This window comes from Oncorhynchus gorbuscha, linkage group LG08 (genome assembly GCF_021184085.1).
Source record: "Oncorhynchus gorbuscha isolate QuinsamMale2020 ecotype Even-year linkage group LG08, OgorEven_v1.0, whole genome shotgun sequence".
Lineage (NCBI taxonomy): Eukaryota > Metazoa > Chordata > Actinopteri > Salmoniformes > Salmonidae > Oncorhynchus > Oncorhynchus gorbuscha.
The window spans coordinates 47643376-47660575 of NC_060180.1; the positions used below are offsets into that span (position 1 = coordinate 47643376).

A 17200-nucleotide genomic window follows, 5' to 3' on the forward strand; every position below is an offset into this window, starting at 1 on the left:
TCAGCCTATGCCTCCCTCCAGTCCCTCGACTTCTTGGCACTGACAGAAACATGGATCACCACAGATAACACTGCTACTCCTACTGCTCTCTCTTCGTCCGCCCACGTGTTCTCGCACACCCCGAGAGCTTCTTGTCAGCGGGGTGGTGGCATCGGGATCCTTATCTCTCCCAAGTGGTCATTCTCTCTTTCTCCCCTTACCCATCTGTCTATCGCCTCCTTTGAATTTCATGCTGTCACAGTTACCAGCCCTTTCAAGCTTAACATCCTTATCATTTATCGCCCTCCAGGTTCCCTCGGAGAGTTCATCAATGAGCTTGATGCCTTGATAAGCTCCTTTCCTGAGGACGGCTCACCTCTCACAGTTCTGGGCGACTTTAACCTCCCCACGTCTACCTTTGACTCATTCCTCTCTGCCTCCTTCTTTCCACTCCTCTCCTCTTTTGACCTCACCCTCTCACCTTCCCCCTACTCACAAGGCAGGCAATACGCTCGACCTCATCTTTACTAGATGCTGTTCTTCCACTAACCTCATTGCAACTCCCCTCCAAGTCTCCGACCACTACCTTGTATCCTTTTCCCTCTCGCTCTCATCCAACACTTCCCACACTGCCCCTACTCGGATGGTATCGCGCCGTCCCACCTTCGCTCTCTCTCCCCCGCTACTCTCTCCTCTTCCATCCTATCATCTCTTCCCTCTGCTCAAACCTTCTCCAACCTATCTCCTGATTCTGCCTCCTCAACCCTCCTCTCCTCCCTTTCTGCATCCTTTGACTCTCTATGTCCCCTATCTTCCAGGCCGGCTCGGTCCTCCCCTCCCGCTCCGTGGCTTGACGACTCATTGCGAGCTCACAGAACAGGGCTCCGGGCAGCCGAGCGGAAATGTAGGAAAACTCGCCTCCCTGCGGACCTGGCATCCTTTCACTCCCTCCTCTCTACATTTTCCTCCTCTGTCTCTGCTGCTAAAGCCACTTTCTACCACTCTAAATTGCAAGCATCTGCCTCTAACCCTAGGAAGCTCTTTGCCACCTTCTCCTCCCTCCTGAATCCCCCTCCTCCCTCTCTGCAGATGACTTCGTCAACCATTTTGAAAAGAAGGTCGACGACATCCGATCCTCGTTTGCTAAGTCAAACGACACCGCTGGTTCTGCTCACACTGCCCTACCCTGTGCTCTGACCTCTTTCTCCCCTCTTTCTCCAGATGAAATCTCGCGTCTTGTGACGGCCGGCCGCCCAACAACCTGCCCGCTCGACCCTATCCCCTCCTCTCTTCTCCAGACCATTTCGGAGACCTTCTCCCTTACCTCACCTCGCTCATCAACTTATCCCTGACCGCTGGCTACGTCCCTTCCGTCTTCAAGAGAGCGAGAGTTGCACCCCTTCTGAAAAAACCTACACTCGATCCCTCCGATGTTAACAACTACAGACCAGTATCCCTTCTTTCTTTTCTCTCCAAAACTCTTGAACGTGCCGTCCTTGTTCAGCTCTCCCGCTATCTCTCTCAGAATGACCTTCTTGATCCAAATCAGTCAGGTTTCAAGACTAGTCATTCAACTGAGACTGCTCTTCTCTGTATCACGGAGGCGCTCCGCACCGCTAAAGCTAACTCTCTCTCCTCTGCTCTCATCCTTCTAGACCTATCGGCTGCCTTCGATACTGTGAACCATCAGATCCTCCTCTCCACCCTCTCCGAGTTGGGCATCTCTGGCGCGGCCCACGCTTGGATTGCGTCCTACCTGATGGGTCGCTCCTACCAGGTGGCGTGGCGAGCATCTGTCTCCTCACCACGCGCTCTCACCACTGGTGTCCCCCAGGGCTCTGTTCTAGGCCCTCTCCTATTCTCGCTATACACCAAGTCACTTGGCTCTGTCATAACCTCACATGGTCTCTCCTATCATTGCTATGCAGACGACACACAATTAATCTTCTCCTTTCCCCCTTCTGATGACCAGGTGGCGAATCGCATCTCTGCATGTCTGGCAGACATATCAGTGTGGATGACGGATCACCACCTCAAGCTGAACTTCGGCAAGACGGAGCTGCTCTTCCTCCCGGGGAAGGACTGCCCGTTCCATGATCTCGCCATCACGGTTGACAACTCCATTGTGTCCTCCTCCCAGAGCGCTAAGAACCTTGGCGTGATCCTGGACAACACCCTGTCGTTCTCAACTAACATCAAGGCGGTGGCCCGTTCCTGTAGGTTCATGCTCTACAACATCCGCAGAGTACGACCCTGCCTCACACAGGAAGCGGCGCAGGTCCTAATCCAGGCACTTGTCATCTCCCGTCTGGATTACTGCAACTCGCTGTTGGCTGGGCTCCCTGCCTGTGCCATTAAACCCCTACAACTCATCCAGAACGCCGCAGCCCGTCTAGTGTTCAACCTTCCCAAGTTCTCTCACGTCAGCCGATTAACCCCGCTCCTCCGCTCTCTCCACTGGCTTCCAGTTGAAGCTCGCATCCGCTACAAGACCATGGTGCTTGCCTACGGAGTTGATTCCTGATCTGTGAGGGGAACGGCACCTCAGTACCTCCAGGCTCTGATCAGGCCCTACACCCAAATAAGGGCACTGCGTTCATCCACCTCTGGCCTGCTCGCCTCCCTACCACTGAGGAAGTACAGTTCCCGCTCAGCCCAGTCAAAACTGTTCGCTGCTCTGGCTCCCCAATGGTGGAACAAACTCCCTCACGACGCCAGGACAGCGGAGTCAATCACCACCTTCCGGAGACACCTGAAACCCCACCTCTTTAAGGAATACTTAGGATAGGATAAAGTAATCCTTCTCACCCCCTCCCCCTTAAAATATTTAGATGCACTATTGTAAAGTGACTGTTCCACTGGATGTCATAAGGTGAATGCACCAATTTGTAAGTCGCTCTGGATAAGAGCGTCTGCTAAATGACTTAAATGTTAAATGTCTTTCATAGACAATGCTTTGCTCTAGCTGTCATTCGTTTATGCTAACGGATAATTGGCTAACGGCCAATTACCTCAGAGTCGTCTCTCTCTCTCTCTCTCTCTCTCTCCACACCCTTGGGTTTGAGAGAAAATCGGACACTGCGTCAACTGATACAAAATATCAACACCAACACACCTGGCATACCGTTAATGACAAGCCAAGATTTCTCCTTTGTCTCCATACACCATGTGGAAAACACTCAAACTAACTGCTAATTATACTGCAAGCATCAAGCCCAGTCCTTGTATTTTGTCAGTATCTATCCCCAGCTAGAATAACATCAGCCAAAATGCAGACTGGCTTGCCAATTGATCATTCCAGGTGGAATTTCAACAGGTTTTGGACTGACAATAATCTGGTAAAATCTTAAATAAACTTTAGGAATTATTATAAAGATCTCATGTATGATGCAGCAGGGCCAGTAGATGGACTAGATTAGCAAGATATCATCACAGCTATAAGAAGGAACAGAGACAGCTCTGCCTCAAGTGATGCGTTCATGTGTTGACTGACAAGACCGTCTAGTAAAGTAGACAACTTTTTTAGTTTAAAAAAAACCGTGTGATGGTGCTCTCCTCCCTCGGGATTTCAGCAGCAGTCTCTTACCTTCAGGGGATTCCTCCTGCACGTATGTGCCTGTCAGGTACCGGTGGACAAGGGCCGATTTCCCGCTCGACAGATTACCCACAATACCCTGCAGAAACAACAAAAACACATGACACCAACACTCACATGTAGTTCATTCCAGGACATGTATGTTGTATGGATGGTTACACCTGCAATCATAGCCAGAGCCTCTACAGCTTGACCTATATACAGTACTGATGATGATTGTTGAAACAGCAAGACTGCAAAATACTAGTACTATTAAAAGTCTGTTAACATGACTAGTACCAGTAAAATGTTCAGTTGGTGGTGGCAATATGTTGTAGAGATGGTTACACAACTAACCAATGCCAAAGGCCTCAGCCTATGGACTTTCACATGAACAGATGGTGCTTATAGGGTAAAGGTAAGACACAGAGGGAACAGTACTGTATATGTTCAGCTAATGTTTTACTTACTCCCCCTGGTGGGTGTCTAGGCCAAGGCCCCAGCCCTGACTGCTCTATGCCCCCAGGGGAAACCTGACGGAGGGTGGGCTGGTGCCGCTCCCAGGCTGGGGTGGCTGATGATGCCAGGGTGTCTGGGGGAGAACAAAGGCTCCTTCAACATGCCCTCACCCCCCCCTCTTCCTTCATCCCCCTTTTCTTTAGATCATTAGTGGGTGGTAAAGTCAGGATTGGTTTAATTACAGCGGACTGTGTGTGTGTGTGTTGGGGGGGGTTAAGCTACCTATCCTCTCCCTCACAATACTTATGTTCTTTGTAAGGAGGAAGTTGGCTTTGGAGAGGACATGAAGTAGTAGTCTATCAAGAACGAAAGAATAGACCGAGACTACAGACCCTGGTTCGATCCCGGGCTGTATCACAACCATCCGAGATCAGGAGCCCCATAGGGCGGCGCACAATTGGCCCAGCGTCGTCAGGGTTAGGGGAGGGTTTGGCCGGGGTAGGCCGTCATTGTAAAATAAGAATGTGTTCTTAACTGACTTACCTAGTTAAATAAATAAATAAATAAATATAACAAGCTAGGAGCTACTCATAACCAAAACTAACTACAAAAGGGGCAGGGTTTGTGTTAGAACTGTAAAGCTTTGTAACCTGCTGGGTTGTAAGCCCATCATTAATAAGGCTGCTTTATGAGCATAGTTCAGGCAGATGAAAGCAGAGCGGGCACTGTGTGTAAATTCCACTAGAGACTTTTTTTTAAGGATCAGTCTGTGGGTTCATCATCAAAGTCCAGGTTTGAATACAATGTTTTTAATGCAAAGTTTTGGGAAGCCCGTACAACACAGTATCAGCTCATGTCCACCATGAGTACAATAGCCTACATGTTGGGACGATAACATTTGTCCATGCTTTTGGGAAACATAACTCATATGACTGAACTACTTCTGTCCAATATTGCCATATAGGAACTGTGGAAGTAAATGAAGTTCTCTGACAGCAGTCATTGTCTTTTCCCTGCTGAGTTCAGCATCGGTTCACTTAACCTCTGAAGTGTGTGGCGCTAATGAACACCGTCTACTATATAAAAAGACAATGAGCTCTATCAAATTCTCCCTGTTTTGAAAGCATGTTCTTAATAAAAGTTCCCCCATCTGATTTGTGTCTGATTCCCATAAATCTTTCTGATGCGATGCACGACCCTAACCAATTCATAGAAGACCAAAATACTATGAATACTACCACAGTATTTAACACCAGAATGGCGGAATGAGGTTTTGTGGTAATATCCCTATTGATTATGTGCGTGAAGCATTCCTTTCTTCAAGTGAGGACGTGAGCAGTGTGTGTGTGTGTGTGTGTGCGTTTGGCAGTGGTAAGAACGGTTGTGCCAGCGGCTGGATCAGACCCAGGAAGTGTCACTCGTCTAGCCCAAAACCGTCACTCATCTCTTAGTCTGCTGCAAACCACTCTACGCTCCGCGTCACCATGCCAACGCAAAAAAAAAACAGCATCATTAAAAATCACCCACAATCTCGTTTGGTGCCAGGGAATATTCCAGCCAATTTCTGTACTCTACTCTACTCTCTCTCACTCTCTCATGCAGAATGAGAGGAAATGTTTTTGACATGCATAGAGCATGCACTGGCATTGACGTTGAAATCAATCCAATGCTAATGTTGAATTTATCTTCCTCTTGCAATGCCAATGTCAGCCGATTAACAACGGGCTGAAGTTATGATGCATACCACTCACCACTTTGAGCTCTGGCACTGATCGACTCAATGTCCATTCTTGGCTGTTGACGAAAGAGTCTGGAAGAGAAAAAGACGGAGAACAAACAGCATTTAGTTAAGGTTACTGAAGGGTAAAGCAGGGTGTTGATTCCTGATCACTGTTTCGTGTCGTCAACAGTTTATGTCAATGTGTTCTGTTGAACCAGAGAAAAACAGGCTCTGCTCTGCTCTCCCTCTAGACTCTTTGTCCTGACAATGCTTGTTGTTTGATGTTTGTTTACATTGCACCGAACATGTACTGTCTGTGGCTTGAAGGGAAGTGGTGCAAATCGGGGTTTAAAAAGAGACCTCTGGCGCACGAGCAAGCAAGAACGCACACAGCTAATTCAATTCAATAGCGAGAGAAAACCAGACTTGTTCCAACATGTTCCTCTATTAATGGCGACACATATGGAAGGGACATTTGACTGGAAAGAAAATCGCCATTTAAAAACTAAGTCTAGAAAACCATTCAAGAGAACAATTACAAACTGGGTGAAAGTCAGTAGCATTGTTCAGGTCATAACCAGATACACAGAGAACTTCTCTCTCAGGACATTATAGTAAAAAAGTGTCCGGATCTGTCACAACTGTTTGACAAAATACCCACTTCCTGTTTCGGGTCGCAGACCCTCTATTCCAAGCTAGCGACCCCCATGGAGATACCATCAACAACAGAGAAAGGTGGTGCCGGTGCAGACACACTGTCCCCAGGCAACAAGGTGCAAAACCAGGTGGGACCCAGTGTCTACACCAGGACAATGAAGACCTACAACACCAAAGAAGGCAGCGTCATTTAAGTGCACGTTTGGTGCAGCAACCATGTTCTCTTGTCTTGCTCAAAGCAAACAAAGAACATTGATCATCCAGAACAATCATCCAGAAAAATGTATTGGGGATAAACCAATGTTTCGATGACTGGAAAATATACAGTTGAGATTGAAATTATTTTAACGGCCTACAAACAGGGTTTTCAAACTATTTCATAATATCTGGAGAATTTACACACACAAAAAAAAATGTTTAATTTAAAATGTGTAAACTTAAAAATAAAAAACATATTCGCAAATGATGTGGCTTAGACACAAATTTACATAATTCTAAGGTTTTTGTGTTGTTCCCAGCATCAGTTGAGACACATCATTTGTATTTATTATGGATCCCCATTAGCTGCTGCCTTCTTCCTGGGGTCTGGCAACATTAAGGCAGTTATACAATTTTAAAAACATTACAATATATATATATATATATATATATATATTTTTTTTCTTTTTTTTTTCTTTTAAATATTTAACTAATTCTTCTTTACAATGACGGCCTACCCCAGCTGACCCTGGGCCAGTTGTACAGCCTGAAATTGAACCAGGGTCTGTAGTGACGCCTCTAGCACTGAGATGCAGTGACTTAGACTGCTGCGCCACTCTGGAGCCATTCACAACAGATTTCAAAACACATTAAGTGTTCCCTCACACCCTCAGGCCCATACTCTACTACCACATATCTACCACACAAAATCCATGTACGTGTATAGTGTATATGTTATTGTGTGTTTGTATGCATGTGTCTGTGCCTATGTTTGTGTTGCTTCACAGTCCCCGCTGTTTGTTCCATAAAGTGTGTTTTGTATCTGTCTTCTAAATAAAATGTTACTGCTGGCACGAGTTACTAGATGTGGAATAGAGTTCCATGTAGTCGTGGCTCTCTGTAGTACTGTGCGCCTCCCATAGTCTGTTCTGGACTTGGGGACTGTGAAGAGACCTGTGAAGAGACTGTGAAGAACCCTCTTGTGGCATGTCTGTGGCATGTCTGTGGGGAATGCATGGGTGTCTGAGCTTAAAAACCGTAGTAGTAGTAGTTAGTAGTTAAACCGCAGTAGTTAAAAACCGATTGCTCAGTGCACTCAACATGTCACCTCTCATAAATACAAATAGTGATGAAGTCAATCTCTCCTCCACTTTGAGCCAGGAGAGATTGACATGCATATTATTCATGTTAGCTCTCTGTTCTGTTACCTGTCTAACTCTTTATCTACAATATAGCAGGGGGTGTAAAGCCATAACACATATGCTTAACCTGCAGCAGATTGTGATCGCTAATGTCAGAATGCGCACTGAAGTCTAACAAAACAATTTATTTATCATCAATCTCAGTCAATCATCAGTCATTTGTGTAAGTGCTGTGCTTGTTGAACGTCCATCTCTATAAGCGTGCTGAAAGTCTGTTGTCAATTTGTTTACTGTAAAATAACATTGTATCTGGCCAAAAACTATTTTTTTCCCATAAGTTTACTAAGGGTTTGTAACAGGATGATTGGTCGGCTATTTGAGCCAGTAAACAAACGGGGCTTTAATATTCTTAGGTAGCGGAATTACTTTTGCTTCTCTCCAGGCTTGAGAGCACACACTTTCTAGTAGGCTTAATGTGAAGATATGGCAAATAGGAGAGCTCTTGAATACAGGGGGGTTGTCATGTTTTTGCTGACAAATGTACTAAAATGAAGTAAAATAGACATTTCAACTTTCAAATGGGACCACAAAGACGGTTGGAGGTCCACACATCAGAGAATGTAGACTTGAATGGGAATATCTGTAGATTTAAATTACACTGTCCATCCCCATAGGAAACCTATTGAGATCATAGAAATATGGATAATAGAATAGACATGACCATTTATGTTGACATTCAACGGTTGGGGTAGTGATTAGAAGTTACATTTCAATTCAATTTCAAGGTGTACTAGCTACATTTCAGTGGTCTGAAGCGATATATAATTCATATAACGGACTTTTCTATGATTGAAATGACACCCGCCCTGTATTCAAGCGCATATTGTGTCTCAGCCGATGGAGGACACAACACAAAGACCTCAGATGATATGAAATAGTGAAATAATTCTTATTGTGTGAATTTTCTGTCAAAGTGATTCAATTCAAATGGATCGACCCTTGAAAATAAGCACCTATTTATGGGCATCTAAGAAGTGCACTTGGCCATCAACAAAATGTTTCATTATTTGAAAGCGGTTGTCCAATCCATAAGTAGTCGTGTAAGTCGAGAATAAGGGCCTCTTACATGATAATTAAAACATTCGCAGGATGTAGGATCAATTGTTGAAGAACATTGATTTTGTGTTCCTCCAAGGCTAATCGAAGCCATTCCAAAACACCATTAGACTTCACTTGAGACACTTTTTTCCAATTAAGAAAGTAAATGGTTTTGTTCACGAGATTCTTCCTTGACAAATGTAGTTGTAGAAGCAATAAGGTTGACTTAATACACGGACAATACTCCTGTATACAATAACAGGCCTCGTCGTTATGGTTATTTCACTTCATTTCAAGGTTGAGGAGTGCATCGCCCGAGGTGGATTCAACCTGTGTTGCACAGAGCGGTTCTGAATAGCAGCCCTTGTGTTGCTAAGCCCTCTCACTACCAGTTTGACTATCTTCTTGAACATGTTAGAACATGCTCTTCAAGGCCGATTTATACCCTACAGAGACGGACCATATGGTGCGTCGTCGCAATGTCGTTTTTCCTCACAAAATGCGAGGCTCCTCGCAGTGCACTCCGACATCCGACTACTCCCGTGCCAAATGATAATTGTCACTTGCCGTATCATTCCTTGCGTAGCCGTGGAGGCCGTGTTGTGTAGTAGGCAATGAAGCTCGCTTGGGTTCCTTGAATCTATAGGCTGATTCTATTTGTAAGCTTTTTAAATGATATCAAAAAGTCAACCATTTTATATTTTCCAGTGAGGAAGACATGAATATCATGGTATGGTGGGGTATGCAAAACGGGTCAACTTTGAGCACCGTTATCTCCTGAATGTTTTGGCATTCTGGTCCAAAAAGTCACTTTCTGTCCACTTCTTCCATGGGCAAACATGTAAGGAAAGTTTTGTTGAAATCAAAAGGTTTTCTGTCAAAAAGTGATGCAATTCAAATGGATGTACCCTTGAGACTAATTTCCTGTATTCAAGCACCTATTTATGGGCATCTAAGAAGTGCACTTGGCCATAAACAAAATGTTTCATTATTTGAAAGCGGTTGTCCAATCCATAAGTAGTCGTGTAAGTCGAGAATAAGGGCCTCTTACATGATAATTAAAACATTTGCAGGATGTAGGATCAATTGTTGAATAACATTGATTTTGTGTTCCTCCAAGGCTAATCGAAGCCATTCCAAAACACCATTAGACTTCACTTGAGACACTTTTTCCAATTAAGAAAGTAAATCGTTTTTTGTTCACTAGATTCTTCATTGATAAATGTAGTTTTAGAAGCAATAAGGTTGACTTAATACACGGACAATACTCCTGTATACAATAACAGGCCTCGTTGTTGAGGAGTGCATCCCGAGGTGGATTCAACCTGTGTTGCACAGAGCGGTTCTGAATAGCAGCCCTTGTGTTGCTAAGCCCTCTCACTACCAGTTTGACTATATTCTTGAACATGTTAGAACATGCTCTTCAAGGCCGATTTATACCCTACAGAGACGGACCATACGGTGCGTAGCGCAGCGTCGCAATGTCGTTTTTCCTCACAAAAGGCGCGGCTCCTTGCAGTGCACTCCGACATCCGAGTACTCCCGTGCCAAATGAAAATGGTCACTTGCCGTATCATTCTTTGCGTAGCGGTAGAGGCAGTGATGTCTAGGCACTGAAGCTCGCTTGGTTCCTTGAATCTATAGGCTGAATCAAAGTAGCCTATTTTTGCACAATCTCATCGACTGTTCAACCAAATCAAAACATCGTAGCCTTATTACAACCAGTGATCCCAGGCTATTGGTAAAAACAAAAACATATATTTTTTCTCCGCGACCAAAACATGATGACATTCTATGTGTAGCTGATACGGGAGTGAATACATGCAAGTAGCATAACGAACTGGAATAACAGTGTAGGCTACAACAGAAAGTATACGGATATTTGCCGCGGCATATTATTGAATTATAAATGTGATTCTTTCACATGGCGATGTGGGAAGCTAATCTACAAAATCACTTCAAACTTCAATGTTACTGTTTTGGTTTAGCTTGGCATTAAATAAGAAGCCTATTTTCCATTGATAACCAAATATAATCTCCCGTGATTTTTAAAACAATAAACCAATAAACACTGTAGCCTTATTAGAACCCCCGCCCCCCCAAAAGTATTTTACTGAGTGACTACCTAAAACAGCCCTAAACCATGTGCTTTTTCTTCCTGAGCATAAATGATGGCATTCTATTTGTAGCTGATACGGGTGTGAATTACATTCCAGCAGCATATTAAACTGGGATGATGCTGTAGGTTACACTGGCAAGTAAATAATATTAGCATATTATTTCGTGATAAATCGGATTATTCCACATGGGGGTGATGTGGGAAACTAAAAGGATCGTTTGCCTGCTTTTTTTAGCCATGCCATTTCATTGAAGTGAACTAAGAGTGGTGATGTTTTAAACATGACTCTTTGATTCTTTTTTGTATTCCCACAAATGGGAACACAACAACAAGAAAATCTCTTTCTGCTATTGCCCCCTTGTGTATGTTGCTATTGGAGGGGGGGGGGGGGGTTCCTGTTACAGAAGGTGCGTGTTGTTCCAAAAGAAAAATCGGACCACCCCAAGAGCACGAACACGAGTAGATCTAAGCACTAAAATGTGTGGAAAACCTTAGGCTCTGCAGTTCTGACACTCCGCTTGAGTGAGTGAGGGATGGTGGTAGAGAGCAGTTTAAATGAGGTTTCCACTCATTTTGTCAAGATTACTTTTTTTATTTTTTTTTAAAGATCTAGATGAAGAGGACGAATAAAAACACTGATCGGAGCTCTTTTATGCAACTCTTCAGAAACCCCTTACAAGAGCACTCTGACTTGAACAGCTTTGTTCTAAACTGCAACGGTAGATTCCACTGTTCTTGAATCTCGGAAAGAGGGGCAAACACACAAGAGAAGACCCCCAGAAATAGACAGGCTATCCAGTAGAATTAGGGGTCATCATACAAAAGGGTCTCTCTATAGTGTTGTTGACCACTTAGAGAGTTAGGACACTGGGGCGCCGCACCAGAATGGAACGTTGTGTTATTACTGACCATAACACCACCGCTCATTTTGAAAATAACCTTTATAAAAGGCATGAAACACAGAGGGCAGAAGAACAGAGGAGATATAGAAGACCAAGTAGCATTCATTCACTCAAAGCTTTACCTAGCTATCTTTTATAAAAAACCACGTGACACATTGTGCTACACAAGTTACATATGAGGCCTATATGCTGTGGCTATCCAGATCGATGTAGCATACAGAGTGGCAAAAACACTTGTCCTTAGCCCTTGCTCCCACAGCTAATAGAATGCATGTGTTTCCTCCATTACAAATGAGCACCCCGTCGCTACCCAGAATGCCTGTGGAAACGGAACAGAACGAGCCCCAACGTCAGCGATGCACCCTCCAGAGGACACCAGAGCCCTTGTTTGTGTGAGACGGAAAACTGCTGCCGCTTTTCTGTCCTGTCTTTCTTTTTACCTCACCGCTCGCGTCCACTCTAATAAAAATTACTATTCAATCCGAAGGCAGTGAGGCACGATTAGTACCCCCCCCCCCCCTAATTGAGTTCTGAAAATACCACTCTGTTTGAGTGTGTGCGTGCGCGGGTGTGTAAGTGTGCATGTGTGTGTGGTCAGTGGGGAATGAGAGGGGAGGACAACCATGAGGTCTAAACCTCCACGCTGCTCCGAGGCCAAGATATTTTTTCCCCACAAGCTAGAAATGACAGAGTGTGAATTTAGCTTGGAATAAGTATTTTTACATCTTTCATTGGTAACCGCATAGTGGGTTGTTACCCACTGGCATTGCCTCTGACTAGGCCTAGGGTATAATTACACTGAGCAGCAGCTCCATTGTCATAATTGTTCCTGAATCATATCCCTATCTTGTAACTGTTATGACTCTGCAGCCCAATTCACAAAGCTGTCGGCTCAATTCTGCTACAGCTCTTATCTGTAGAGCTCTGAACAGCAGAAGGTAATTTCACTCTAAGGGGATAGGTAAGTGACAAACAGAATCACTAGTGATGCAGACAGAGAGGTGGATGCTTGCCGACCAATCTATCCCATTGTGGAGGGCTATAGCAAAGCTGACTTAAGGGTCTCGTCTAAGCTTTCGGTTGCTGAAGGCTTGGTATCAACCATTTCCTCTGAGCTAAATTGGACACCGGTGTTGATATGAATTCTCATTTTAACCCGAGGTAGACACATTTGGATTTTTGAGAGAAAATAAAGGGAACACTTAAACAACACAATGTAACTCCAAGTCAATCACACTTCTGTGAAATCAAACTGTCCACTTAGGAAGCAACACTGATTGACAATAAATGTCACATGCTGTTGTGCAAATGGAATAGACAACAGGTGGAAATTATAGGCAATTAGCAAGACACCCCCAATAAAGGAGTGGTTCTGCAGTTGGTGACCACAGACCACTTCTCAGTTCCTATGCTTCCTGGCTGATGTTTTAGTCACTTTTGAATGCTGGTGGTGCTTTCACTCTAGTGGTAGCAAGAGACTGAGTCTACAACCCACACAAGTGCCTCAGGTAGTGCAGCTCATCCAGGATGGAACATCAATGTGAGCTGTGGCAAGAAGATTTGCTGTGTCTGTCAGCGTAGTGTCCAGAGCATGGAGGCGCTACCAGGAGACAGGCCAGTACATCAGGAGACGTGGAGGAGGCCATAGGAGGGCAACAACCCAGCAGCAGGACTGCTACCTCCGCCTTTGTGCAAGGAGGAACAGGAGGAGCACTGCCAGAGCCCTGCAAAATGACCTCCAGCAGGCCACAAATGTGCATGTATCTGCTCAAACGGTCAGAAACAGACTCCATGAGAATGGTATGAGGGCCCGACGTCCACAGGTGGGGGTTGTGCTTACAGCCCAACACCGTGCAGGATGTTTGGCATTTGCCAGAGAACACCAAGATTGGCAAATTCGCCACTGGTGCCCTGTGCTCTTCACAGATGAAAGCAGGTTCACACTGAGCACATGTGACAGACGTGACAGAGTCTGGAGACGTCGTGGAGACCGTTCTGCTGCCTGCAACATCCTCCTGCATGACCAGTTTGGAGGTGGGTCAGTCATGGTGTGGGGTGGCATTTCTTTGGTGGGCCACACAGCCCTCCATGTGCTCGGCAGAGGTAGCCTGACTGCCATTAGGTACCGAGATGAGATCCTCAGACCCCTTGTGAGACCATATGCTGGTGCGGTTGGCCATGGGTTCCTCCTAATGCAAGACAATGCTAGACCTCATGTGGCTGGAGTGTGTCAGCAGTTCCTGCAAGAGGAAGGCATTGATGCTATGGACTGGCCCGCCCGTTCCCCAGACCTGAATCCAATTGAGCACATCTGGGACATCATGTCTCGCTCCATCCACCAACGCCACGTTGCACCACAGACTGTCCAGGAGTTGGCGGATGCTTTAGTCCAGGTCTGGGAGGAGATCATCCGCCACCTCATCGGGAGCATGGCCAGGCGTTGTAGGGAGGTCATACAGGCACGTGGAGGCCACACACACTACTGAGCCTCCTTTTGACTTGTTTTAAGGACATTACATCAAAGTTGGATCAGTAGTGTGGTTTTCCACTTTAATTTTGAGTGTGACTCCAAATCCAGACCTCCATGGGTTGAGAAATTTGATTTCCATTGATCATTTTTGTGTGATTGATTTTGTTGTCAGCACATTCAACTATGTAAAGAAAAAATGATTTAATAAGAATATTTAATTCATTCAGATCAAGGATGTGTTATTTTAGTGTTCCCTTTATTTTTTTGAGCAGTGTATGATAAACAGAGTGTAGCGTAAAAGAGGGGGTGGTGGGTGGTGGGACACAATGCAGATAGTCCGGGTAGCCAATGTGCGGGGGCACCAGTTCGTCGGGCCAATTGAGGTAGTATGTACACGAATGAATAGTTAAAGTGACTATGCATATATGATAAACAGAGTATAGCAGCAGTGTAAAATGGGGGGCTGGGGGACACACAATACAAATAGTCCAGGTAACCATTGGTTACCTGTTCAATGCAAATAGCCCCAGGAACTCAACTTTGACCTGTGTACTGATACAGAAAGGCGTTCTTTAACCCCAGCCTTTATCTCGACTGTGCAGTTCTGTCATCACCACAACATCAAAGTGGCAATCAGCACAAAGCATATTCACCGCCCCTGTTTTGGTAAACAACTGAGGGATGGGGCTGGAGAAATGTAACCACTCAAATTCATAGACCGAGCTATGGATGCAAAGACTGACTACCATGATAAAAAACAAAGTGTAGTTTTAGCCATGTTTTGAGGCTATATAGTGTTTGTTTACATTTACCTTGTTTACAAACATTGGAGTAAGTTTATATTTTGTTTTATATATATTTTTTATAAGTTTATATTTTGGGGTTCTGATGAGGTACAGTGGAACTATGCTCCTGAGCCATTCCAAAGTTATATTCTTCAGGAATCAATGGGTACATATCATTCATTTAGACGTGCAAAAAATGGATGTAGCAACTTCCGATTGGCCCTTTAAAACCCCTAACACATCATTTGGGAGTGGTCTCTGACTCCAGTATGTCAATGGGTTTTGATAACTTGATTCTGAGAAGCTATTTCCCCTGAGAGGTGAGTAGCAGCAGCATAGTTTGAGTCTCAAGCAGTCCTGCGGAGCAGACAAATGTAGCTGGGGATCTGTGTGGCAGCAGACGCTCAAATAAGGAGTCACATTCAAGTATTAGCAGAGCCTCCATATCCCATCTCCTTCTCGACTGTCTCTGACTAACTCACTCAACCCGCCCTCCACTCCTCTCCCAGCAGGTGGGTTTGCATTATCACACTGTCAGTGCTGTTTTGCTTGGGAGTGACACATTCTGTTTGTCATAATGGTAAACCTAATCAGTAGTGAGGAACTTGGCTCAAAAAAGGTCTGCTGAGGGAATTAAATAAATCAGATACATCTTTCACACAACTCTGACAGAGAGTCTTCAGAGGCCCGATTCAAACTCAAGAATAGTAGAAAGACAACATTTAGGGAAACAGAAATGTTTCTGGCCATCCTTCACAATGGCTGAACATTTTGTATGAACAGAGACATCACTCCAGATTTAAGTTGACATTTTTCGTATTTGCAGGTCCCCAGGACATCAGGAGACTCACCTAAAACCATCCACAATGAGTGCCCAGAGTTGGGATTGAACCAATGATAAAGTGCATTCGGAAAGTATTCAGACACCTTGGCTTTTTCCAAATGTTCTTACGTTATCGCCTTGTTCTAAAATGGATTCAATCATTTTCTTCCCTCATCAATCTACAAACAGTACCCCATAATGACAAAGCAAAAACAGGCTTATAGACTGTTTTGCACATTAATAAAACATATAAAACATAAGTATTACATAAGTATTCAGACCCTTTGCTATGAAACTCAAAATTGAGCTCAGGTGCATCCTGATTCCATTGATCATCCTTGAGATGTTTCTACAACTTGATTGGAGTCCAGCTGTGGTAAATTCAATTGATTGGACATGATTTGGAAAGGCACACACCTGTCTATATAAGGTTCCACAGTTGGCAGAGCATGTCAGAGCAAAAACCAATCCATGCGGTCGAAGGAATTGTCCATTGAGCTCCGAGACAGTATTGAACAGAACTGGGGAAGGGCACTAAAAAAGCTCTGCTGCATTGAAGGTCACCAAGAACACACTCGTGGTCTGCGGTTGTAAGGCAGGTTGGACGTACTGCCAAATTCTCTAAAACAACAACCTATCGGCTGCCTTCGATACTGTGAACCATCAGATCCTCCTCTCCACATTCTCCGAGTTGGGCATCTCCGGCGCGGCCCACGCTTGGATTGCGTCCTACCTGACAGGTCGCTCCTACCAGGTGGCGTGGCGAGAATCTGTCTCCTCACCACGCGTTCTCACCACTGGTGTCCCCCAGGTCTCTGTTCTAGGCCCTCTCCTATTCTCGCTATACACCAAGTCACTTGGCTCTGTCATAACCTCACATGGTCTCTCCTATCATTGCTATGCAGACGACACACAATTAATCTTCTCCTTTCCCCCTTCTGATGACCAGGTGGCGAATCGCATCTCTGCATGTCTGGCAGACATATCAGTGTGGATGAAGGATCACCACCTCAAGCTGAACCTCGGCAAGACGGAGCTGCTCTTCCTCCCGGGGAAGGACTGCCCGTTCCATGATCTCGCCATCACGGTTGACAACTCCATTGTGTCCTCCTCCCAGAGCGCTAAGAACCTTGGCGTGATCCTGGACAACACCCTGTCGTTCTCAACTAACATCAAGGCGGTGGCCCGTTCCTGTAGGTTCATGCTCTACAACATCCGCAGAGTACGACCCTGCCTCACACAGGAAGCTGCGCAGGTCCTAATCCAGGCACTTG

General features: G+C 45.1%; 1 protein-coding gene across 6 annotated transcripts in view; it reads right to left on the reverse strand.

The window, feature by feature from the left end:
- LOC124041748 (arf-GAP with GTPase, ANK repeat and PH domain-containing protein 3-like) overlaps positions 1–17200 on the reverse strand; it is a 238369-nt gene that overhangs the window by 118237 nt on the left and 102932 nt on the right. For all 6 annotated transcript variants that reach the window (XM_046359704.1, XM_046359707.1, XM_046359702.1 and 3 more), the window contains exons 2-3: positions 5764–5822; positions 3566–3653 (exon numbers count right to left, since the gene is read on the reverse strand). In XM_046359704.1, coding sequence (XP_046215660.1) covers positions 3566–3653; positions 5764–5822 — 147 coding nt within the window. The remainder of the gene's footprint in view (positions 1–3565; positions 3654–5763; positions 5823–17200) is intronic.